General features: G+C 43.1%; 1 protein-coding gene across 1 annotated transcript in view; it reads left to right on the forward strand.

The window, feature by feature from the left end:
• The first annotated feature begins 696 nt into the window (after window positions 1–696).
• The window catches only part of EDEM2 (ER degradation enhancing alpha-mannosidase like protein 2), a 31803-nt gene continuing 7389 nt past the window's right edge, over window positions 697–25110 (forward strand). Inside the window, exons 1-8 of the mRNA XM_032858812.1 lie at window positions 697–887; window positions 1110–1220; window positions 3060–3099; window positions 6806–6911; window positions 12370–12495; window positions 14777–14988; window positions 16901–17042; window positions 18326–18450. Of these exons, the coding sequence (XP_032714703.1) occupies window positions 781–887; window positions 1110–1220; window positions 3060–3099; window positions 6806–6911; window positions 12370–12495; window positions 14777–14988; window positions 16901–17042; window positions 18326–18450 (969 nt within the window). The 5' untranslated portion in view covers window positions 697–780. The remainder of the gene's footprint in view (window positions 888–1109; window positions 1221–3059; window positions 3100–6805; window positions 6912–12369; window positions 12496–14776; window positions 14989–16900; window positions 17043–18325; window positions 18451–25110) is intronic.

Below are 25110 nucleotides of genomic sequence, written 5' to 3' on the forward strand. Positions count from 1 at the left end.
AATATTTACTAAAAAATCACATTTCGCAAATGTGATTGAGTTGGGGAGGTTGTTATCTTGTATTACTCAGGTGGAACCTAAATGCAATCACAAGTGTCCTTATAAGAGATAAGTGGAGAGAGTGGTGAGACACACCCACAAGAAGGGGGAGATTGGAGTGATACGGCCACAGGCTAAAGAATACTGCAACTTTCTCTTCTCCAGGAGAAGCTGGAGAGGCAAGGAGCTTATTTTCCTCTTGAGATTCCAGAGGAATTTGATCCAGTGAAACTGATTTCAGACTTCTGGCCTCCAGAACTGAGAGAGAATCGGTTTCTGTTGCTTTAAGCCACCAAATGTGCGGTAAGTTTTTAGAGTAGTCACAGGAAACTACTGCAGTGCACCTGTGTTGTTATCTAAGTCTCCTGCTGTCCTCTGTCTTTAATGCTTATACGGTGGTTGAAAAAAATTATGTATTTAAAGTGTTCAATACAGTCGTAGCACACAATAAGTGCTCAACAAATGCTGTTACTAAGACATTAGTTAATTATAGTATCTGTAGTAGCCACTGTTTTTCAGCCACGTTCATTTCCACTTCAGGGACTGTATGTCCCAAGATGCTCTTTGCCTGGATTCCACCTCCCATTATATTCTGGGACTTGTAGTCCGGAAGTGGGTAACTGATTCATCAGCGCGCAGGCGCAGGGGCGCGGATTCCCGGAACAACCAGCAGAGGTTCGCAGGATGAGCGGGTGGCGGTGGCTGCTGCTGCGGCGGCCGCGCTGACAGGACACGAGCTCTATGCCTTTCCGGCTGTTGATCCCACTCGGCCTCCTGTGCGTGCTGCTGCCCCTGCACCATGGTGCGCCAGGCCCGGATGGCACCGCGCCCGACCCCGCTCACTACAGGTGAAGGGGGTCAGGCTCCTAGCCCTTCCTTAGTTGGGGAAGGGGAAGCTCACACCCGGTCCCTTTCCTTTCCCTTGGTCCCAGGACCCGCCACCCTGACCTGCTCGGACCCCGCCACTGGGCTCAGGTGGTGATTCCCCACTTTCCGCCCTATTTCTTGTCCTTTTCCCTGCCTCGTTTCGTTTTGTGGCCCCCTGACTTATTTCTTGTACCGCTCACCAGGGAGCGAGTCAAGGCCATGTTCTACCACGCCTACGACAGCTACCTGGAGAATGCCTTTCCCTACGATGAGCTGCGACCTCTCACCTGTGACGGGCACGACACCTGGGGCAGGTAGCGCGAGTGGAGGAGCGAGGGGGGCGGCTTGGGTGTGGCAGCCCAGTCCTGGGGGGCGGGTCTGCTGGCTCTGGTGGCTTCACGGTCTCCTCACCAGTTCCAAAAAAGCTCCTAGCGAGGGTAAGGCCACGTTCCCTCCCAATTCAGGCCAGCACCACCGGGATCCACCCAGCCTCCTGGAAAGTTGGTTCCCACCGTGGAAAAAAGCCTGAGTTAGCCTGGTGGACTGGACCTCTGGGCTCCAGCCACGAGAGTAACAGGCACCCGCAGTGGGGACTTGGACAAATGGACAGATCTCTGGAGTCCTAGGCTATAGAGGAAGGACTCCAAGAAGTCAGAAGACCCAACCCTTTCATTTTATAATTGGGCCAATAGGCCCAGGAGGGGGTGTAACTCTTCCAAACTCGAAACTTCAGAGCATTTGTTGGTAATAACTGAAAAACACTCTCCTTACTGACTGCTTCTTGAGATTTCAGCTCAAAATGTCACCTCAGGATCAGCTCCCTTAACAACCCACCCCCTACAGGTCACTCTCCTAAATCACCCTATTTATTTATTTTTTTATTTAGTAGCACTTCCCACTTTCTGATACTATCATTTTCACTTGTCTGCTAGTTTGTCTTTCTTACTTCCACTAGAATAAAAATTTATGATGGAATTCTCTGTCTTGTTCCTTGCTGAGTGAGTGAAGAATTATTGCATTTTGCTGAGGCTGACATTGATTAAACACTGTGCTAAGCATTTTACTTGTGTCTTCTCATGTAATTCTCTTAACACCCTTAGGAATTAAATGCTGCTTTCTCCACTTAACAAATGAGTATGCTAAGCACGGGAGACGTTAACTCAACAAAATTTGTGCTGGTTTTCCTTTTTTTTAGATGGGAAAAAAAAAAGTAAGCAAATGGCAAATCCAAGCAGTACCAAATCGTATACAATAAAGTCAGTCTCTCCCTTACCCTAGAACTCCAACCATTGTTGACTTTCATATACATCCTCCCCCAAATATTTTCAGTTTATACCATCATATAAGTATGTATATGTGTCTTTTTAAATCAGCTTTTAAAAGGCATAACTTATAAATAAGATGATCCCATTTAAAGCATATAGTAACCATTATCATAGTCAAGATAGAGTACATTTCTGTCATGCTAAAAAGTTCCCTTATATAGGAACTTAAAGTTGATCCCTCCTCCACTTCTGGCCCAAACAATTGCTAATCTGCCTTCTGTCTATATGTCTCTCTTCGAAAATGCAGATGGAAACATAACTCTCACTGCCTATTCTATTCCTTGTCTTTTCCATTTAACTATATAATTTGAATATTTTAACATTAATCCATATAACTCCTGATAACAATCTTTTCTGACAACTTCATAGTTTTGCACTATTCAAATGTATTGCAGTTTAGATAATTATTCTTCCAACTGGTGTATGTTTGGGTTATTTCTAGCTTTGTGCTCTTCTGCACATTACTGGATCTGCATTGTCAAACATACAGCTCTGTACACATTAAGATAAATTCCTAGATGGGGAAAAGCCTATGCCCTTAGCTATAATCTTATACTGCCTCCCTATGGCGGAGAAGAATGCCTGTGCATATAGATGCTGTGGTTAACCACAGCTGAGCAGTATCAGCCCATCCTCCCAGGTGCATTAAATGGGTCAGAGCTTCTTGGCAATTTTCACTCTGGCTTCTCTGCTGTGACTGGAAGCTGGGACAGGCAGAGGCGTTGCTGTGCCTCACTTACTGGTTTTGGGGGTATGTGATCTGGGGCAGCCTTACTATCTTGCGTTTGGTTTTCTTACTAAGCAGCTGGGATTTCTGTCCTTTTACAGTTTTTCTCTGACGCTAATTGATGCCCTGGATACTTTGCTGGTAAGTGTCTTGACAGTTGCTTTTCTGTACCACTGTTGTGTAACCGAGATCCTTCCTCTTTTGGCAGCTTGACTGTGGGTGAAAAACGAATTCTTCACTTAGGCCTTTTATTTTCATCTCTGGATTCTGAACCATCAGGTTCTGGTTGCCCAGCTAGATAGAGGAAAAGGATGAATTCCAAACGTGTTCAGGGTCATTGATTCAGCAGATGTTTATAGAGGACTTGTTATGAACACAGCACTGGGATAGGCCTGTATAACTGGGTGATACAGAGACTTTGAGACCCTCCTTGTTTTCATAGGCTTACATTCTAACTGGCCATGCTCGGTGATTAAAAAAAAAAAATAGTAGCAGTAATGAGTTCATGTGTTGTGTGTAGGGCTTATGCAAAGCACTTTGTATGTGTTACTTTGTTTAATCCTTCCAACAACCCCATGAGATATGTACCTTTACCGCTTCTTAGTGTGGGGAAATCTGATGCTTAGAAAGGTAAAAAGGGTTGGCCAGGGTCCAAGGCTATGAAACGGTGGGGCTAGGACTTGAGCTTAACTCTGAATGACTCTGAGTCTTATTTGTCCTCCTTAAAAAGGTCACAGGAGAGGATTGAACAACTTTCTCCCCACTTCACTATTTCTGGTTTTCTGTCACGTCTTCTCATCTTTTTTTAAAGATTTTATTTATTTATTTGACAGAGAGAGATCACAAGTAGGCAGAGAAGCAGGCAGAGGGAGAGCGGGAAGCAGGCTCCCCGCCGAGCAGAGAGCCCGATGTAGGGCTCGATCCCAGGACCCTGAGATCATGACATTTTTATATATTAATAACATTGACCTGAATGTGATCACCTTATAGATGTAATTTTGCCTTTTTCCCCTTAATGTTAACTTGTATGTACTTGTCCACTCATCAAATACTTACTGGGGGTTCCCTGTATGCCAAGCACAGTGCCAAGCTCTGGAGTTACAGTGTTAAGTTTAAAAAGACACGGTCCCTGCTTTCCTGGAGTTATGACTTCAGTGAGGGAGATGAGGAATCAAAAACTAATCTTAAAAGACATAGAATTACAAATCGAGATGAGTGCCCCAAGGGAGGGGAACATGGTTCTGTGAGTGGTCATGTAACAAAGGAAATGGAGCTAGACTGAGGAGGTCAGGGAGGACTTCCCTAAGGCAGTGAAATGACACTTCAAGTTGGGATCTGAAGGAGAAGCCAGTGTTGACTAGGGAAGTCCGGGACGATGTAGAGGTCTCGGCAGAGGGAACAGCGGGCATGGACAAGGTCCTCACGGCAGGAGAGAGCGGGGCAGATACAGGAAATTGAAGGAGGGCCAGTATGTCTGGGATGCAGAGAAGGAAATGCAGCAAGCAGAGTGGAGCTAGAAGCCTGGTTGGGGACCAGGATGATGGAAGCCCTTGTTCACTATGTTAAGGATTTTGATTTCTAATTTGAGAGGAATGGAAAGCCGCTGAAACATTTGAGTAGAGGGTGGGAAGTGCTGGGATTTCTGTTTTGAGAAGATCACTAACTGCATTGTGGAAAGAGATTCTTGTAATCATTCAGTAAGCATTTGTGGAGTAATTGCTGCATGGGTTGTGCTTGGCATCCTGGGGGAAGGTAGGGATGAATTGAGGCTCCTTCCCAGACAAAGGTCTCTCTTAATGTGGAAAGAAACAGATGCTGTAAGAGTTGTGGATAAAGTTACTGGAGTCTTTTAAAGGATGAAGAGGTTCATTTTAGCTGGAGGGATCAGAGGTTTCCTTCCTAGGAAGTGACATTCAGACAATCAAAGCCAGGTCGGATTTGGAAATGGGGAGACACATGATGGAGAATTTTCTGGCAGAGGGCACAGCATGTCTCAAGGCAAAGAATGGAGGCATAGCAGGTATGGTTTTCCTGAGGTAGGTGAGGATAGGTTACATGAAGACGAACAGTGAGAAACATAGACTGAGGGGCACCTGGATGGCTCAGTTGGTTAAATGTCTGCCTCCGGCTCAGGTCATGATTTTGGGTTCCTGGGATTGTGCGCTGCATTGGGCTCCCTGCTCAGTGGAATGTCTGCTTTTCCCTCTCCCTCTGCTCATGCTCGCTCGCTCTCTCTCAAATAAATAAATAAAATCTTAAAAAAGAAAAGAAAATTTGAGTCCAGATCACAGAGCAGCTTGAGATAATCAGAATTGTTTTGGCTCCAGGTGACAAGAGACCCAGTTCAAACTGATAAGAGACAAGAAGGGAATTTACTGAGTCAGATAAGTAAAAAGTCCAGATAAAGCCTGGCGTCAGACTTAGCTGGATCCAGGCATATCAACAATGTCTTCCCGAGTCCTTCTGTCTTTTATCTCTGCTTCCTTTGTTAGCTGTGTTCTTGGGCTCTTGGTGAGCTGGGCAGAGTAGCCAAGCGTATCTCCAGATTAACTTCCCACTCAGTGCATATGGGAAGAATCAGCCCTTATGCATTAATACCAGGAACTGAGTCTCATTGATTTGGCTTGGGTCACCCACTTATTCCTGAACCAGGCACTGGCCAAGGAATACAGTACAGTGGTCCACATCAGGCACGCATTATTGCAGCTGAGGGTATGGAGTCAGCCTCTCCCAAACTGCAGGAATAGCTGTAGAAGAGTGATTCCTCGAGAGAGAATTAGGGTACTACTAACAGAGTAAAAAGTATCAGAATTGCATTTGGCTGATGGTTTAAATGAAGAAGGCTAATTTTCTCAAGTGAGAGGAAGTCTGGAGGTAATTTCTAGCATGGGGTTAGCTGTCCACCTGTGCCATCAGAGACCCAGGCTCTTTGTATGTTTCCATTCTACCATCATTAGTGTATTGGCTTTCATTTTCATGCTTAGTACCTCAGGGTCTAAAATGGCTGCTACAGCTCCAGAAATCAAGTCTGCTTTCAAGGCAGAAAGAAGAGTAAGCAGTGTCCCTTTTTATTAGGAAAACCTAATTTTATTAGGAAAACCGAAGCTTTCCCAGACGTACCCTCACTAGACTTCTCAAGGCTTAGCATTGGCTAGATAACATGGTCACCTCTAGCAGCAAAGGAGGTGGAGAAAGCAAGTATCTGAATTTCTGTCCTCTGTAGTGGAAGACTACCAGGGTAAAGGAGATTGGAAATCAGTATTGGACGGACCAATCTGCAGTGTTTCCCACAAGGATGAAGGTGATCAGAGAAGTTTAAAAATAACAGATACCGGGCGCCTGGGTGGTTCAGTGGGTTAAGCCTCTGCCTTTGGCTCAGGTCATGATCTCGGGGTCCTGGGATCGAGTCCCGCATCGGGCTCTCTGCTCAGCGGGGAGCCTGCTTCCCCCTTTCTCTCTGCCTGCCTCTCTGCCTACTTGTGATTTCTCTCTCTGTGTGTCTAATGAATAAATAAAAAATCTAAAAAAAAAAAAAATAACAGATACCCACAGCAAATGTCAAACTAGTTTTTCCTCACGTGGTCTACAGTCTTTTTTGTTTCCTTAAAGTGGGTACATAGTGACTCTTTGTGGTCCCTAAGAATTTACTTAACCGGTCTCCTGATATTGGGTGATTTCTAGATCTCAGTGTTTCCTTCTCCTGTCACCAGTCCTAGAACAGAAACTGGAGGTCTTAAGTTGAATAAGTGAAGGCCACACCAGTGTAGGATCCCATACTCTTGATCCAATGTCTTCAGGGCTTTCAAGCCTGAGAGAGCCTCACTGTCAAGTCTCTCTTTGCTTCCAGATTTTGGGAAATGTTTCAGAATTCCAAAGAGTGGTTGAAGTGCTCCAGGACAACGTAGACTTTGATATTGATGTGAATGCCTCCGTCTTTGAAACCAACATCCGAGGTGAGGGCTGCCTTCTAGAACCTTTGGAAGAAAAGAGAGTGTGGAGTTTTGCCTCTGTGTAAACCAGGAAGTAATATATAGGATCATAAGGGTCAACCTTGCCAGACCAGTGACTGACAGAGATCTTCCCTGCGGAGGGTGGGGTGTGGAGGTCTCAGGATCCCCCATCAGTTTTAGAAATGAGCAGGGGACAGAGAAAAGACTGGAAAAAATTGTGCCAGAACGATTCCTGTATTTGACGCTAGGCTTACAGCCAACCATGAGTAAGAAGGATGTAACCCTTGCCTTCTTGGATCTTATTGTCTAAGAGGGGCTATCCAATAGAACTTTCTATGATGATGGAAATATTCTGTATCTATGTTGTCCAGTGTTGTATCCACAATTACACATGGCTATTGAACATTTGAAATGTGTCTACTGCAACTGAGGAATTGAATTTTTAATTTCATTTAATTTTTAACAAATTTAAATTTGAATAGTGACATATGGTGGGGCACTTGGGTGGCACAGTCGGTTAAGTGTCCGACTCTTGTAAATGAAACAAGATGAGATCAGGAGGGAGACAAACCGTAAGAGACTCTTAATCTCACAAAACAAACTGAGGGTTGCCGGGGGGGGGGGTTATGGACATTGGGGAGGGTATGTGCTATGGTGAGTGCTGTGAAGTGTGTAAACCTGGTGATTCACAGACCTGTACCCCTGGGGCTAATACCACATTATGTTAATAAAAAAAAAAAAGTGTCTGACTCTTGGTTTCAGCTCAGGTCATGATCTCAGAGTTGTGAGCTTGAGCCCTGTGTCAAGCTCCATGTTCAGAGTGGTCTGCTTGAGACACTCTCTCCCTCTGCCCCTCGCCACTAAAATAAATAAATAAATCTTAAAAAAAAAAAAATAGTGGCATGTGGTTCATGATTTACTGCATTATACGGTACAAGTCTTGGGCATTAGTTTCCAAAGCTGGCTGCGCATCAGAACCACTTGGGACCTTTAAAAAAGTTCAATGTTTAGGTTCCACTCTAAACCTAATGAATGGGGATTTCTGAGTTGGGTCCTAGCATCGATATTTTTATCAGGTTTCCAGTGATTCTTATGAAGCTAGTATAACCCTTACTTTCAGTGAACCCCTAGACCACCAGTGGCTTAACAAACTGTCACTTCTGGAGGCCGAGTTATATTTCTTCCCCTTATTTTGTATGTGTTTTGCAATGAAACTTGTATTTCAGGTCTGTGATAATGTTTTTGGAAAGATGAGGGACAGCATGATACAAAATCTGGCTGAGGGATCAGACCTGAGTTGGAGGCCATGCTCACTGCTGTGTTCACAGCTTGTGAGTCTAATTTATCATCTGTGATTTATGAGTCTGTTACACTTTTATTGCCGATATGAATATAATTATACCAGCTTTCTTTTGGTTAGCATTTGACCAGGATCTTTTTCTACTTGTTTACTTTCAATCTTTCTGTATTTTTATGATCAGATAGATCTTTTATAAATTACATATTATATTTTGTTTATCCATTCTGACAATCTTTTCTTTTAACTGAAGCATTTAATCCATTTACATTTACTATAATTACTTAGGTATTTGCATTAGTTTCTGTGGTATTATTTTGTGCTATTTGTCCCATCTTTTTTTTTTTTTTTAAGATTTTATTTATTTATTTGACAGATAGAGGTCGCAAGTAGGCAGAGAGGCAGGCAGAGAGAGAGGAGGAAGCAGGCTCCCCGCTGAGCAGAGAGCCCGATGCGGGGCTCGATCCCAAGAACCTGGGATCATGACCTGAGCCGAAGGCAGAGGCTTTAACCCACTGAGCCACCCAGGCGCCCCTATTTGTCCCATCTTCTCTATATTCTTTTTCACTCTCTCTCTCTCTCTCTCTCTTTTTTTTTTTTGGTGCCTTCTTCAGATTGATTTTTTCCCCTTATTCCATTCCCTTATTATTAATGTAGGAACTATGCTCAGTATCTAGCTTTTTAAATAGTTTTCCTGAAAATTTAACATAACATAACAAAAGTCTAGAGTTTATGAGAATCTTTATTCACCTGAATAATACAAAGCCTGGCTCTAAGGATATCCTGACCTGTGTACTGTAGTTTGCATTTTTGTTTTTTTGTTTTAAGCCCTCCATACATGATTGCTGTTCTGTACAGTTGAGGTTTTAGATTTACTCATATTTACCATTTCTTTTTTTTAAATAACTTTCTAAAAAAGATTTTTATTTATTTATTTGACAGAGAGAGACACAGCAAGAGAGGGAACACAAGCAGGGGGAGTGGGAGAGGGAGAAGCAGGCTTCCTGCTGAGCAGAGAGCTCAATGCGGGGATCGATCCCAGGATCCTGGGATCATGACCTGAGCTGAAGGCAGATGCTTAATGGCTAAGCCACCCAGGCACCCCATATTTACCACTCTTTGACCATCTTTCCTTCCTATGTCTCAGACTTTACATCTGTGATCCCTTTCCTTCTATCTGAAGCACTTCCTTTAGAATGTCCTCTCTTGCAGATGTGTTCTTGGCAGATTTTCTTTTTTTTTTCTTTAAAGATTTTATTTATTTGACAGACGGAGATCACAAGTAGGCAGAGGCAGGCAGAGAGAGAAGGGGGGAAGCAGGCTCCGTGCTGAGCAGAGAGCCCAATGCGGGGCTCAATCCTCGGACCCTGAGATCATGACCTGAGCTGAAGGCAGAGGCTTAACCCACTGAGCCACCCAGGTGCCCCTCTTGGCAGATTTTCTCAGCTTTTGTTTATATGATATGTCTTTATCTCACTGCCTTTCTTGGGTCTTTGAGGGATAATTTTGCAGGACATATGGTTCTAAATTGATGGGATTTTTCTCTTAGCACATGGAAGAAATCTTTCCATTGTCTTCTCATTTCATTGTCATTATTAAGAAGTAATCTGTCAGTCTCATTATTATTTTGCATGTGGTTGGTTTTATTTATGCTCATTGTCCCCTCCTTTTAAAAACTTTTTATTATGAAAGTTTTCATAAATATATAAATGAAAGTTTTCAAAAATATATAAAAATAGAGAAAATAATATAATGAACTAGAGCTACCCATCACCCAATTTCAATAATCATTGTTACATGGGGGTCGCCTCAGTGGCTCAGTGGGTTAAAGCCTCTGCCTTCGGCTCAGGTTATGATCTCAGGGTCCTGGGATCAAGCCCCGCATCGGACTCTGCTCAGTGGGGAGCCTGCTTCCTCCTCTCTCTCTGCCTGCCTCTCTGCCTACTTGTGATCTCTGTCTGTCAAATAAATAAATAAAATCTTTAAAAAAAAAAACAGTTAACATGGACTCTTAATTTTTTTTTGTTTTTCTTTCAGTGTTCTGCAGTTTTACTGCGATGTACGTAAATGTGGATTTCTTTTAATTATCTTGCTTGGCATTCCTGGATCCGAGAATCGGTGTTATTCATTAGTTTTCATAAGTTATGAACTTTTCTCTTTAAGTAGTGCCTCTCCCCCATTTCCTCCCTCTTCTCTTTTTAGGACTCCAGCCAGGGAGATGTTATACCTTCTTACTGTATCCTCCAAATCTCTTTGGCATATTTTAAAAACAATTTTGTCTCTTTATGTTGCATTTTGGGTAATTTTTTGGAATCTGTCTTCAAGTCCACTAATTCTCTCTTCAGATATATCTTATTTGCTATTGAACCTATCTATGTAATTTTTAGTAATTTTTAACTCCAATTATTACATTTTTCACTTTTAGAAATTCCGTTTGGTTCTTTTGTAAATAGGCTTGGTCCTTTTTATAATTTCTTGCTACTTAGTCGCCTGTTCCAGACCTTTCTTTGATTTCTTTAAACATTTCCACATAATTATTTTGTAACGTGTCCAATAATTCCAATATTTGATATACTGGTAAGTCTTGTTCTGTTGTCATTTCTGCTGGTTTATACTCCCAATACTTTGTTTCTTTGTATGTTTTATGATTTCTTTAGATTTTAATGTACATTCATTCCCTGGACTTTATCTCTGGGCTTCTTTGAGGCTTAGACTGAAGGTTGGTTCTTCCAGGTATAGTTTTTGTTTACTTCTGCCACTTGGCTGGAGGCACTGTTTCCCAAAAACTGTTTAATGCCAAAAGTTTGTGTTGTCCTAGACTACACAGTTAGTGTGAATTCAAGCTGTAAAACTTAGTGAGTGTAGTTACTAATTCTTAGGGAAGTTTTTTTGTTTGTTTGTTTTCTGTTTTCCCTTTCTTTTACTTGGCATCAAGATCTGAGGCATGCAGTTTTCCTTAAAATATCTTGGGGGAGGTGGGTAGGGTTTATTTTGAATCCATCCTTATACAGGCTATATAATTCTTTCAGATCCCAACTTTGGGGAGGTACTTTTTTTTTTTAAGATTTCATTTATTTATATGATAGAGAGAGCAAGAGCCCAAGTAGGGGAAGGAGCAGGCAGAGGGAGAGGGAGAAACAGGCTCCTTGCTGAGCGGGAGCCTGACTCGGGGCTCGATCCCAGGACCCTGGGATCATAACCTGAGCCGAAGGCAGATACTTAACGACTGAGCCACCCGGGCACCCCTATGGTGGTATCTTTTATCAGACTTTGCACTTTCAGTAGGTTCTGGCTTTGTTTCTTATTCCCCCTCTGACCGGAGGAAGGGGAAACTGAAGCTCAAGGTCACCAGTTCTTTTCCAATGAGAGGGCCATTCAGTGTCTCTATTTAGTCATATTTCCAGATACAGAACACTTATGTCTTTTTATGTTTTATTTTTTAAGATTTATTTATTTATTTATTTATTTATTTTTGGACACAGAATGAGAGAGAGAGCATAAGCAGGGGGAGCTGCAGGCAGGCAGAGGTAGAGGGAGAAGCAGGCTCCCCAACAAGCAAGGAACCCAACATGGGGCTCGATCCCAGGACCCTGGGATCATGACCTGAGCCAAAGGCAGCCTTTTAACAGACTGAGCCACCCAGGCACCCCATATTTATGTATTTTTATAAGTCCTAAATATTGTGTCAGAAATTCAAACAGATGAATTAATGCAATGAAGGTAATAACTATTCTGACCCCCACCCTGCCCGTCCAGGTCTCGGGGGGCAGGGGTGGGGATTGGGAGACAAAGTAACCAAGTGAAATGAGCATGGGTTTTGGAATCAGACAGACCTGGCCCTACCACTTGCTAGATAATGACCCAGGGCAGGTCACATTACCTCTCTGAACCTCAATATCTTCACTTAAAGAGGGGACAGTAGTACCTAGGGCTTGGTATACAATAGGGACTAAAGATAAGTGATAGTCATTGTTTGGGGGATCCACCAAGAGCAAAAAACTTTGTAAGCTTACCAGTGTACCAGTATGTGGGATTAAGGGATTCTTTCACTAGGTGGCTCTAGCCCCTTCCCGGCAGCCACCCAACAGAGTATGTAGGTTTCATTTATGCAAGGGAAAGACTGGTCTTTGGGACTCTGACGCTTGTATTTCATGTTCTCTGTAGTGGTAGGAGGACTTCTGTCGGCTCACCTGTTGTCGAAGAAGGCTGGGGTGGAAGTGGAGGCTGGCTGGCCCTGCTCCGGGCCTCTCCTGAGGATGGCTGAAGAGGCGGCCCGAAAACTCCTCCCAGGTAAGACATGGGGGGGACAGGAAGTCCAGTAGGTCCTGCTACTCTTGCTGGAGACCAGGATGGCGATGCTGAGTTATTTTCTGCTGTTTCTCACCCAAACCCTTGCAGTCTCTGCCTCTGGACCCCCACCATAGAAATCAGCAGAGTCCTGGGCATTTTAAGGGCCTGCTGGGACCTGGCCCAGGACGGATGAGCTGACCTCATGACTCTTCGCAGGGTGGCACTGAAGGCCAGCCTGGGGGGTGGAAGGCTCTCTTATTTGAGTGAGCCCTTTGGCCTCCTCCCTGCCCCACACTCTGCTGGAATAAAGGGATTCCAGAGAAGAGGCTCGATCAGTGCAGTAGGAGCCCCTGGTTCTGGACTAGCCAATGTCTTGACCAAGCCGCTCTTCTTTCCCTGGTTCAGTTTCCTTGTCTCTCAAAAGGGAATCATAATCCGTGCTTGCCTGCCACATTGGCTTTTTGAGAGGCCGAAAACCAGGTCAGAAAGAAGAAAGTGCTTGGAGAACCGCTGAAAACACCGCTGAAACACAGGGGACTTGTTTGTAGCTCAGCTATGTCTGGGGCTGCGGGCCAAGCCTCGGTGCATTTGTCTGGCGGCGCAGTAGCCGAGCACGGCCACATGAGCTGGACACTGTGTTCTCTTCGGGGCGTGGTGGGGACTCTGGGACTGTTCACACCCAAACACATCACCCGAGGCGTTCACCAACCTCTTGGCCTTCTCCCTTTCTGGAGAAGAGCAGAGAAAAGTGAGGGAGCTGGTTCAGATGCACTCAGGGCTTACGTAGCCTCAGTGTCTCCTTAAAAACATCATATCCTGTGTGATTCATTGGTATGGCACACTGCTCAGTTGCTCCCCCCTCCTTTCTTTTACGGTCATTAAAAACCAGTTTGTATTGAGAAATACACAGGCTGGAAAGTCCATATTGGAGCAAGCCCCCACCGATCTGCCATTCAGGTGAAGAGGATTTTGTCACTCCCCCTCTTTTGAACACTGCCTGACTTTTCTGAAATACTTCTTTGAGCCCCGAGGTTGTGACTTACGTTCTCCTCGCTTGCCACTTGGGCCTGCCACACACAAGTCTGCCACTCATAATGAAGTCGCTGGGCTTTGCGGTTCTTGGAAGTTTTGATAACTTTGTTCACAGTTGGGTGACGCACGGGCTGCTCTGGGTTTATTTGACCTTTAGGCCTGGAGAGGAAATCTCTGCCTCTGGCTGTTTATCTAGCTCCTTGCCCTGAATCAGAAGACACAGGGGTGGGAGGGGCAGAGCGTAACAGAGTGGGCACGAGGTGGGCATTCTCATCCCAGCTCTGTTTGGCTCCCTCTCTATGACCTTTGAGTCACTTCCTTACAGACATGACTTTTCCTACCTACAAATTGAGGGTTGAACCACATCAGTAGTGAAGCAATTTATATCCTTTTAAAAAAAAATTGTAATAGTTCACCCCCTAAACTGTTTAAAGCAGGGATCTCAAACTGCCTCCTCTGGGACTGCTTCGGGTCTGCAGGTAGGTTTCATTTGGTCATACTGTGTGTGGAAAAGCATAGGGGAATCGGACAAAGGTGGTCAAAGATACCAGCTTCCGGTTATCCGTAAGTGCTGGGGCTGTCACGTACAACACGATGACCATAGCTCACACTGCTATACGATATGTTTGAAAGTTGCTAAGAGAGTAGATCCTAAAAGCTCTCATCATAAGGGAAAAAACCAATGTTTTCTTTTTGTATCTGTATGAGTCGACGGATGTTAGCTTTCTGCATTCATCCTCTCACCATATAGGTACGTCAGGTCTTTGTGCTGTACGTCAGTTGTATCTCAATAAACTCAAAAAGAGAGAAGCGTGTGAAGGGCTTCTCAGGGCGCTTGCTCTTCAGGGTGCCACAAACCCATCCGCTTCCTACGGCTTAAACCCTACATTCCTCCCATTACGTTTCCTGCCTGCCTCTGAAGGCATCATGTAAAATACTTAAAAATGGAGCTTCTCTAGCCAGAGTAGGCCTGCCTGGGCATGGCAGCCTGGAGCACAGCCTACTGCTTTCCTCCTCATCATGGGCAAGAGCCCAAGGGCCCCACTGATCAGTGCTTGACAGCATCTGGGCTAGGTGGCCACGAAGGGCCTGTAGTCATGACCTCTATCCCTCTCTGTCTTCATCTCTAGCCAATCACCCAGGAGACAGAGAGGGAAGTGCCGGCTGAGGCCTCGGGTTTTGGGCCTGTGTGTTGAACCATCCCTATGTCCCCACTCCTGTCTGAGATCATTATTTTGTGATTATTCAGCATTTCAGACCCCCACTGGCATGCCATATGGAACGGTGAACCTGCTTCATGGTGTGAACCCGGGAGAAACCCCTGTCACCTGTACGGCAGGCATTGGGACCTTCATTGTGGAATTTGCCACCCTGAGCAGCCTCACTGGTGACCCCGTGTTTGAAGATGTAGCCAGAGTGGCCCTCATGCGCCTCTGGGAGAGCCGGTCGGATATAGGGCTGGTAGGTCGGCTGCCACCCTTTCTGTCTGAGTCAAGTTGGCCACCTTAGCCCCTGCTTGTAAGACTCGAGCAGTAAGTTGCAGCCCAACCAAGGGACACTTAGGGTGTCCTCAGCAGTGACCTAGGACTTTGCATCAGGACACTAAAAGTTAACCAAGCCTCCAGTTCAAGTTTTTGCACGGGGGAAGAGGGCATGAGAGGGCACACCCTCTGTCAGGGAGGGGGGCCCTGTTGAGGTTTGACTCCTTGAGCTTCTTGATTTTTAGTAAGTGGGTCATACGCTTCTTGCCCATGATTCGCATGGTGACCTTGGATGGCCAGCCCATCTGGCCCTCATTTTTACTGTCTATTTGTGTTTGTTAAACTGGGTTTCTTGGAACACCAGTGCTGAGAGATGTTGAATGGTTAGCTGTTCTATGAAAAAAGTAATTCCTAGTCAGTTAAGTTTGGGGAATAGTACATAGACCGTTAACCCTTGAGAAACACAGTTTTGAACTCCGTGGGTCCACTTAGACACACATTTTTTTTTAATAATGCAGTACTATAAACATATTTTCTCTTCTATATGATCTTTTTTATTTTAGAATATAGTACATAGGGGCGCCTGGTGGCTAAGTGGGTCGAAGCCTCTGCCTTCGACTCGGATCATGGTCCCAGGGTCCTGGGATCAAGCTCCGCGTCGGGCTGTCTGCTCGGCGGGGAGCCTGCCTCCCTCTCTCTCTCTCTGCCTGTTTCTCTGCCTGCTTGTGATCTCTGTCAAATAAATAAATAAAATCTTTAAAAAAAAAGAATACAGTACATAATACATATATGAAGTTATGTGTTAATTGACTATTTATGTTATCAGTAAAGCTTCCACTCGAGATCAGGCCATTAGTGGTTAGGTTTTGGACAGTCAGCAGTTAATAACAGATTTTCGACTATATGAGGCTTGGCACCCTAGCCCCTACATTGTTCAAGAGCCAACTGTAGTGTCTTTTTTTCGAGAGTCATAATGAATATGAATAGGCTAAAGGTTATGAAATCCTATGGTAAATAAATCTATTTAACTTGGCTTAACTCAAGGTTTTCCAAATTTATTTGACCCCAGAGCTTCCCTTTCTTTTTCAATACCTATGAATCCATGGAGATTGAACACCCTTTGAGCCAGATGATCTCTAAGGCTGGTTTCAGCTCTTAAATCAGATAATCCGGTGAAACTAACAGTAATTGAGCCAAAGCTATCCAGGAAATGGCACTAGATTTAGTCAGAATTGGGTTTGATCCCTGGCCTTGCTACACTGAAACTTTGCAACCCTGGACGAGTCACTCAACCTCTCTGATCCTCAGTTATTGGAGCAGTAATGCTGATGTACTAATATACTTTTGGTGAGTCATTATGACTTGGAAAGACTGAGTTGTCTGAAAGTGATTCAAGCAGGGACACATTTTATGCAAGTCTGGTTCTAAGCTTGAAAAGTGAAACTTGTATGAGGAATCCTTGAAAATCCCTTAAGAAGATGTCACTGTGGAGACCTACAGTAACTCCCTTAGTAGGTCCAACACCAGCAGGTTTTTCTCCAGCCCTGGAACACCACAGTGGACTTTATATCCTCTCAGCCCTTACCATGGCCTGTCTTCTGACAGTGTCTCTCCCTGCGGGCCTTCTCTATGCCCAGGGTCTGCTCTGTTTGCCTTCAGCTGGAAGTTCCAGAAGTTAAAACTACCTGGAGCAGTTCCCCAAATCAGAGACTGATACCGATAGGAGTCTGTGGCCTCCAAACCCCACACCCCAATAGCCTGCATGTCTTCTGAGAGTATCAGCCTGCCTGCCTTGCTTCTGACTGGCTAGTCACGGGTATGGGGACATCCATGTTTGGTCTTGAGCCCTCCCTTGGGACTATGTGTGTGTGTATGTGTCTCTTTCCTCCCAGGTTGGCAACCATATCGATGTGCTCACTGGAAAGTGGGTGGCACAGGACTCAGGCATCGGGGCTGGCGTGGACTCCTACTTTGAGTACCTGGTGAAAGGAGCCATTTTGCTTCAGGATAAGAAACTCATGGCCATGTTCCTAGGTAAAAAGGGTGGGGTAGGGAGGCTTTTGCCATGATTTTTCCCATCAACAGGTGATTTACTTAGAAATTTTCAGTTGCTCCCAAGTGCAGACAGCATCTGAGTACCTGAGTCTGCATTCAGAGCCAGGATGGACTGAACATTGCCCCCTTGGTGCCCGCTGTAGCTCTTCAGGCCTTCCTGCAAGATCCCAGTGAACTGTGCTCCGTTCTCTGTGTGTGGCTCTGGGTTTCTTATTTGCTGACCATTGCACATGGGTTCCCTTTGCCTAGAACACCTTTTTTCCCTGTTTTCATGTGTCCAAATTCCATTCACCCTCTAAGGCCCAGCTGCAGTGTCACCTTGCCCACGAAGCAGCTTGATCCCTCCTTAGAACTAAGGGCCTTCAGTACCTTTTGTAGAGTTAGCTTTTGTCCACAGCTAACAGCTCTAACTGCTGAGTGCAGGGTCTATGCCGTATTCATCTTTCTGTCCCCCACAGTGCTTTGTGTGAGGTAGGTGGTTGATTAATGCCTGTGGAATAAAAGCGTTTTATCCTCTAGGCCCTTGGACTAATAATAATGAAATTGAGGAATTGTTGAGCACCTAGTAATAGTTACTGTGAGGGCTACCATTCATTCATTCAGCATATACTTAATACCATTGATCTGTCTAGCACCACGCAAGCACCCAACGTGGACTATTTCATTTCATCTTTATGGCACTATTTGAGATTGTCTTATTAATTTGCGTGTGTATTTGGTACTTCATTTGGATCATAATTTATTGTGCGTATATATTATGCACTATTGTAGCATTGAGGATTCTGCAGTAAGCAAAACAAAGTTCTGTCCTTCATGGATTTACAATCTAGAGAGAAGTGTAAGTTCAAGTTCCCACCAGAATGTAAGGGCCCCAGGGCCTGCCTTTTGTCTTGTTTGCTACCCTCTAGGTACCTGTACCTAGTAGATGCTCAGTGAATGTTGTTGAGTGAATGAATGACTGAACAATCCCATGAGGTGTGTACCATTACTCTCCCCACTTTAGAGATAATGAGAGTGAGGCTTAAGAAGGAAAATCTTACCCAAGGTCACAGCTAGCAAGTGGTAAAGCTAGAGCTGGAATTTGAGTCTGGAAGTTTGGCTCCAGAACCCATGCTCTTTTCTCTGTGCCTTGTTGCTTCCTAGTCTGCTTTGAAGCTACACCATCATATGGTCTTCCAAAAGTGTAAGTCTGTGCTTCTGGGGTCAAGACCTGCCTTTCATCTCCATGATCACTGATGTGTCTTATTGCATCTCCTCTGCAGAATATAACACAGCCATTCGGAATTACACCCGCTTCGATGACTGGTACCTGTGGGTGCAGATGTACAAAGGGACTGTGTCCATGCCAGTCTTCCAGTCCCTAGAGGCCTACTGGCCTGGTCTTCAGGTAGGAATGATCAGAGAGGTGATTTTTTTTTTCTGGAAACAACAAAGCAGGCTCATTCTTTTTTTTTTTTTTTTTTTGAACTTAATTCTGTTTTATTTTTTATTAACGTAAAATATATTATTTGTTTCAGGGGTACAGGTCTGTTGGTTCTTCAGTCTTACACAATTCACAGCGTTTACCGTAGCACATACCCTCCCCAGTGTCCATCACCCAGCCACCCTACCTTTCCCACACCCCCTCTCCTCCAGCAACCCTGTTTGTTTCCTGAGATGAAGAGCCTTAAGAGACTCTTTTGTTTGTCTCCCTCTCTGGTTTCATTTTTTCCTCTCTTCCCCTACTATCCTCTGCTTTGTTTCTCAAATTCCACATACAAGTGAGATAATTGTCTTTCTCTGATTGACTTATTTCGCTTAGCATAATACCCTCCAGTTCCATCCATGTTGTTGCAAATGGCAAGATTTCAGTTTTTGATGGCTGCATGATATTGCATCATACATATACACCACATCTTCTTTATCCATTCATCTGCTGATGGACATCTAGGTTCTTTCCATAGTTTGGCTATTGTGGACATTGCTGCTATAAACACTGGGATGCACGTGGCCCTTCAGGTCTCTACATTTGTGTTTTTGGGGTAAATACCCAGTAATGTAATTGCTGGGTTGTAGGGTAGCTCTATTTTCAACTTTTTGAGGAACCTCCATACTGTTTTCCAGAGTGGCTGCACCAGCTTGCATTCCCACCCACAGTGTAGGAGGGTTCCCTTTTCTCCACATCCTCGCCAACATCTGTCATTTCCTGACTTGTTAATTTCAGCCTTTCTGACTGGTGTGAGGTGGTGTCTCATTATGGTTTTGATTTGTATTTCCCTGACGGTGAGTGATGTTGACCACTTTTCCATGTGTCTGTTCGCCATTTGGATGTCTTCTTTGCAGAAATGTCTGTTTATGTCTTCTGCCCATTTCTTGATTGGATTATTTGTTCTTTGGGTGTTGAGTGTGATAAGTTCTTTATAGATTTTGTATACTAGCCCTTTGTCTGATACGTCATTTGCAAGTATCTTCTCCCATTCTGTCAGTTGTCTTTTGGTTTTGTTGACTGTTTCCTTTGCTGTGCAAAAGCTTTTGATCTTGATGAAGTCCCAATAGTTCATTTTTGTCCTTGCTTCCCTTGCCTTTGGTGATGTTTCTAGGAAGAAGTTGCTGTGGCTGAGGTTGAAGAGGTTGCTGCCTGTGTTCTCCTCAAGGATTTTGATGGATTCCTCTCTCATGTTTAGGTCTTTCATCCATTTTGAGTCTATTTTTGTGTGTGGTGTAAGGAAATGGTCCAGTTTCATTCTTCTGCATGTGGCTGTCCAATTTTCCCAACATCATTTGTTGAAGAGACCGTCTTTTTTCCATTGGACATTCTGTCTTGCATTGTCAAAGATTAGTTGACCATAGAGTTGAGAGTCTATTTCTGGGCTCTCTATTCTGTTCCATTGATCTATGTGTCTGTTTTTGTGCCAGTACCATGCTGTCTTGATGATTACAGCTTTATAATAGAGCTTGAAGTCCAGAATTGTGATGCCACCAGCTTTGCTTTTCTTTTTCAATATTCCTCTGGCTATTCAGGGACTTTTTTGGTTCCATACAAATTTTAGGATTATTTGTTCCATTTCTGTGGAAAAAAAGTTGATGGTATTTTGATAGGGATTGCATTAAATGCATAGATTGCTCTAGGTAGCATAGACAATTTCACAATATTTGTTCTTCCAATCCATGGGCATAGAATGTTTTTCCATTTCTTTGTGTCTTCAGTTTCTTTCATAAATGTTCTGTAGTTTTCTGAATACCAATTCTTTGCCTCTCTGTTAGATTTATTCCTAGGTATTTTATGGTTTTGGGTACAATTGTAAATGGGATTGACTCCTTAATTTCTCTTTCTTCTGTCTTGTTGGTGTACAGAAATGCAACTGATTTCTGTGCGTTGATTTTATATCCTGACACTTTGCTGAATTCCTGTATGAGTTCTAGAAGTTTTGGGGTGCAGTCTTTTGGGTTTTCCACATAAAGTATCATATCATCTGCAAAGAAAGAGAGTTTGACTTCTTCTTTGCCGATTTGGATGCCTTTTATTTCTTTTTGTTGTCTGATTGCTGAGGCTAGGACTCCTAGTACTATGTTGAATAGCAGTGAGGATAGTGGACATCCCTGGTGTGTTCCTGGCCTTAGGGGAAAATCTCTCAGTTTTTCCCCATTAAGAATGATATTTGCTGTGGGTTTTTCATAGATAGCTTTATGATATTGAGGTATGTACCCTTTATCCCTACACTCTGAAGAGTTTAATCAAGAAAGGATCAAAGCAATTTCATTCTGGTATAAGTCAAATGAGGTATTTTAGTTGCTTGAGTACTTGGGTTGGAGACAGAAGAGAGAGTTAGAGTGAATTAGACAGACTTGAGGCTCTGCCAAGCTGAATTTTCCAAAGGGAGCTTTAAGGTGTCAGGAACCGAGCTTCCAGTGTGCTGTGAAATGTGATACCATTTAAAATGAAGTAGGAAGTGTCTTTCCAGGCTGGCTGGTAACCGCCATTGGCAACAATTGTTTCTCCACTGGACAGTTCTGTCAAATCTCTTCATTCTTGACAGCGGGCCTGAGAAAATACGTGAAAGCAGCTGGGGCTGCTCTGTGTGCCATCATTATTTTCTATTACATAATCTGATGGAGTTACAGCTGGGAGGGCGGGATCTTGGAGCCCATCTAACAGGCCCCTATGTATACCACAATATTTTTACAAGCTAGTTTCTTTTTTTATTTTAAGAAAAGGTAATATCATGTAGATGGTGGTAAATTTTAAAAGCACATAGAGGAATACAGTGAAAAGTAAATCTTGAGCAACCCCCCACGATGCCCTCCCCAGTCCAGCTTGTATTATGTTTTGTGTATAGCTTTCTAGAAATCTATATGCATAAATGTATGCATAATTTATATTTACCTTTTTTCTTGACATAGATAGGAATATATCATGTACCTTTTCACTGAATATGTCTTGGGGATCATTCTTTATTGATACATATAGGTCAGTTTTACTTTTTTTAAGATTTTATTTATTAGAGAGAGTGATCACGGATAATAGGGAGGGTTAGAGGGAAAAGCAGACCCAGTGAGCAAGGAGCCCATTGCAGGGCTTGATCCCAGGACTCTGGGATCATGCCCTGAGCCAAAGGCAGATGCTTAACCAACTGAGCCACCCAGGCGCCCCTCAATTTTACTTCTTTTTAACAGATGAATATATTCCATTAAATTGATAATACTGCAATTCATGTACTAGTCCCCCATCATGTACTTTTTGCCATCCTTCTTATTTTACAGATGGGGAAACAGGCTCAGAGAAAACTTGTTGACAATATTAAATATAGGTCCAGCTTTTCTAAGATATTCAAATTCTGTTGCTTGGATGCCCACTAAAAGAATTTTGAAGAACCATGGAGTTCCCTGCATGTTTTTAACTTTTTTCTCCTCAAACTCATATTTTCATTTTCCTCCTCCAACAAGATTTTATACTAATTGTTATATTTTATGCTAGATAAATTTTATTGAAACCCTCTTATATCTTTGTAATAAAATTTCTGTATACATAGAAATTTAAAATACTTTAGAATTTCCTATGCCCATAGGCTCTGAGTATTAAATTTGTTTTCTTCTTGACTTGGTTATCATTAGTATGTAAATGAGTAAAGCAACATTAATAGCTTACATTTTTTGATAAATAATTATAAAACATAAAGGCAATTTAATCAGAAATATACTTTGTGAGATTTTGGGAGCTTTTTAATTTTTAAGTAGTTTGTATTTGTGCGTGAATAACACATATTGCTACAATGGGACATGGTTATGTATCAAAAGTTTTGTTCCTGTTTTCATCTTTTAGCTGTAAGTGCTGAGTAGCCTTATGCATATAAATAAGTAGATAGGAATGGAAAGAGTTTGATTATTGCAATGTCATTCAGATCTTTTTTTTTTTTTCCCCCGAGCATCAGGGAGGGAGGAGGAGGGGCCAAGGGGGAGAGAGAATCTTAAGCAGGTACCACACCCAGTGCAGAGCCTGTGGGGTTCCATCTCATGACCCTGAGATCATGACCTGAGCCAAAATCAAGAGTTGGACTTGTAACCAGCTGAGCCACTCAGGTGCCCATCATTCAGTTCTTTGTAATCATTGACTTAATAGATTGATCCATATAAAACTGCCAGTATTTCATTGTCTTACCTACAAAAATGGCAGTATTATATGGTTCATTCTTTATATGATGAAAATAGTCACAGTCTGTCATCAGAAATCATTTTTAATGATCCCTCTGCTGACAACTTGACCAGTTCCTCTTCCAGTTTTTTGAAGACAGAGTATTGGGAACCATCTGATACACAAAAGAATTTGTTACATGGTGGTTAGAGTCATTTCATTTTTTCAATACCTGCACCAGTATTTTTTTTTAAGATTTTATTTATTTATTTGACAGAAAGAGAGAGAGACAAGCAGGGGGAGTGGGAGAGGGAGAAGCAGGCTTTCCACTGAGCAGGGAGCCTGATGGGGGGCTTGATCCCAAGACCCTGGGATCATGACCTGAGCTGAAGGCAGACACTTAACAACTGAGCCACCCAGGTGCCCTCTACACCAGTATTTTAAATTTAACCTAGTTTTGTGCTCAGGAAGTCTTTATTCCCCAGGACAGTGTTCATAGAATGGGTAGAGATTGCTGGTCGGTACCCTTTGGAGAAGGTAAAATGGCAGAAGGATAACTGTGAAGGAAACACTGATAATAGATAGCCTGCCTTTGTGTTATAAGCATCTTTTCAGGCAGATCCATTTTAGGAAAGTGGACGATCTAGAACTCTGTTGCCTTAAAACTATTTGTGACTACATTCCTCTTGGGAAACCTGCTTATACAATCCAGCCATATCACTGATCACACCCTTTGACCCTGCCAAATTCCATTTCTCTGCATGCTCCCCAAGAAAGTAATTCAAGAGGGAAAGATGCATCACGTATACAGATATTCCTAGCAACAAAGTTCATGACAAAGAAAACCTAGAAGTGATCCAAATACCCACTAATGGAGGGGCAAATGAATAATTACATTAAAAAAAAACTTTTTAAAGATTTATTTATTTGAGAGAAAATGAGAGAGAGCGAGAGAGAGAGAGCATGAGAAGAGGGAGGGTCAGAGGGAGAAGCAGACTCCCTGCCAAGCAGGGAGCCCAATGTGGGACTCGATTCCAGGACTCCAGGATCATGACCCGAGCCGAAGGCAGTTGCTCAACCAACTGAGCCACCTAGGTGCCCCTGAATAATTACATTTTAATGGAATGGGTCATTATACAACTTTAAGAAATTAATATGTAAACTCCTGTGTTACATGAAGAGGTAGCGACAAGAATTAAGAAAATGTGAAGGAGGGGCGCCTGGGTGGCTCAGTGGGTTAAGCCGCTGCCTTCGGCTCAGGTCATGATCTCGGGGTCCTGGGATCGAGCCCCGCATCGGGCTCCTTGCTCAGTGGGGAGCCTGCTTCTCTCTCTGCCTCTGCCTGCCCCTCTGCCTGCTTGTGCTCTCTCTCTCTCTCTCTCTGTCAAATAAATAAATAAATAAAATCTTTAAAAAAAAAAAAAAAAGAAAATGTGAAGGAATGAAACATACTGTTGGACTATAGTGAGAAATTAGGTGTGATAATTAAATTTTTAAAAAATTCTCTAAGTAGATTTAACAATAACAAAATACACACAAAAGCATTGTATTATGTATAAACTGATTACAATTCTAGAATTTTGGTTTTGGTACGTTATGAAATAGGAGACAAAAATGTAAACAGCTTCTACTGCAGAGGTGATTACCTTTTTATTCCTGTATGTTGTTAAAAAAATTTCTATAACTCTGAATAGAATATCAATTAGGAAGGTAGATATCAAAACTATGTTATCTGTGTGTTAAGGTTAGGAGTGACTTTTTTATACCTTCATTTTTCAAGTTTCCTAAAATAAAAATAAGAAAATAAAAGGGTGTGATAAGGAAGGAAAGCATTTCATCTCCTTTGGTGTGGTACTTTTCCTGGCTTGACCAGGGATCATGGGTTCATTCTCTGTGAGACTATAAAAACACTAATAACTGACATTTATTGAACATCTAGTCAGTGCCTTGTAGTGTGACTGACACACAGAGGAGATAAATATTTATAAGAGAATGATTTCTGTGTCAGACACTTGACACAGAATTATCACAGCACACTGAAGTAAATGTTGCTTTATAGATGAAGAAAGGAGGCTTAGATACGTTCAATTTGTTCATTCATTTATTCAACAAATATCTGAATGCCTGCTGCGTTCCAGGTGCTGCCCTTGTTTGGTTTATAGGGTGTGAGGCACAAAATAAAAAATTGAGCGGACAAATGCATAAAATAGTCAGTTGCAATGAAGGACACAAAGTGAAAGGCTGAGAGAAAATGTTGGAGGGGCACCTAAACTTGAGGGAGTAAGGCCTTTCAGAGATGTGATGCTAAAGCTGGTATTTCAGGAATCAGAGATAGGGGATGATGTTCCAAGCGGAAGAAACATCATATGTGAAGGTCCTGAAACAGGAAAGAGTTGGGTGTTTATCAGAAACAAAGAAAAGCAGTTTGGCCACAGTCCA

This window comes from Lontra canadensis, unplaced genomic scaffold, assembly GCF_010015895.1.
Source record: "Lontra canadensis isolate GAN:19392208 unplaced genomic scaffold, GSC_riverotter_1.0 scaffold16, whole genome shotgun sequence".
Lineage (NCBI taxonomy): Eukaryota > Metazoa > Chordata > Mammalia > Carnivora > Mustelidae > Lontra > Lontra canadensis.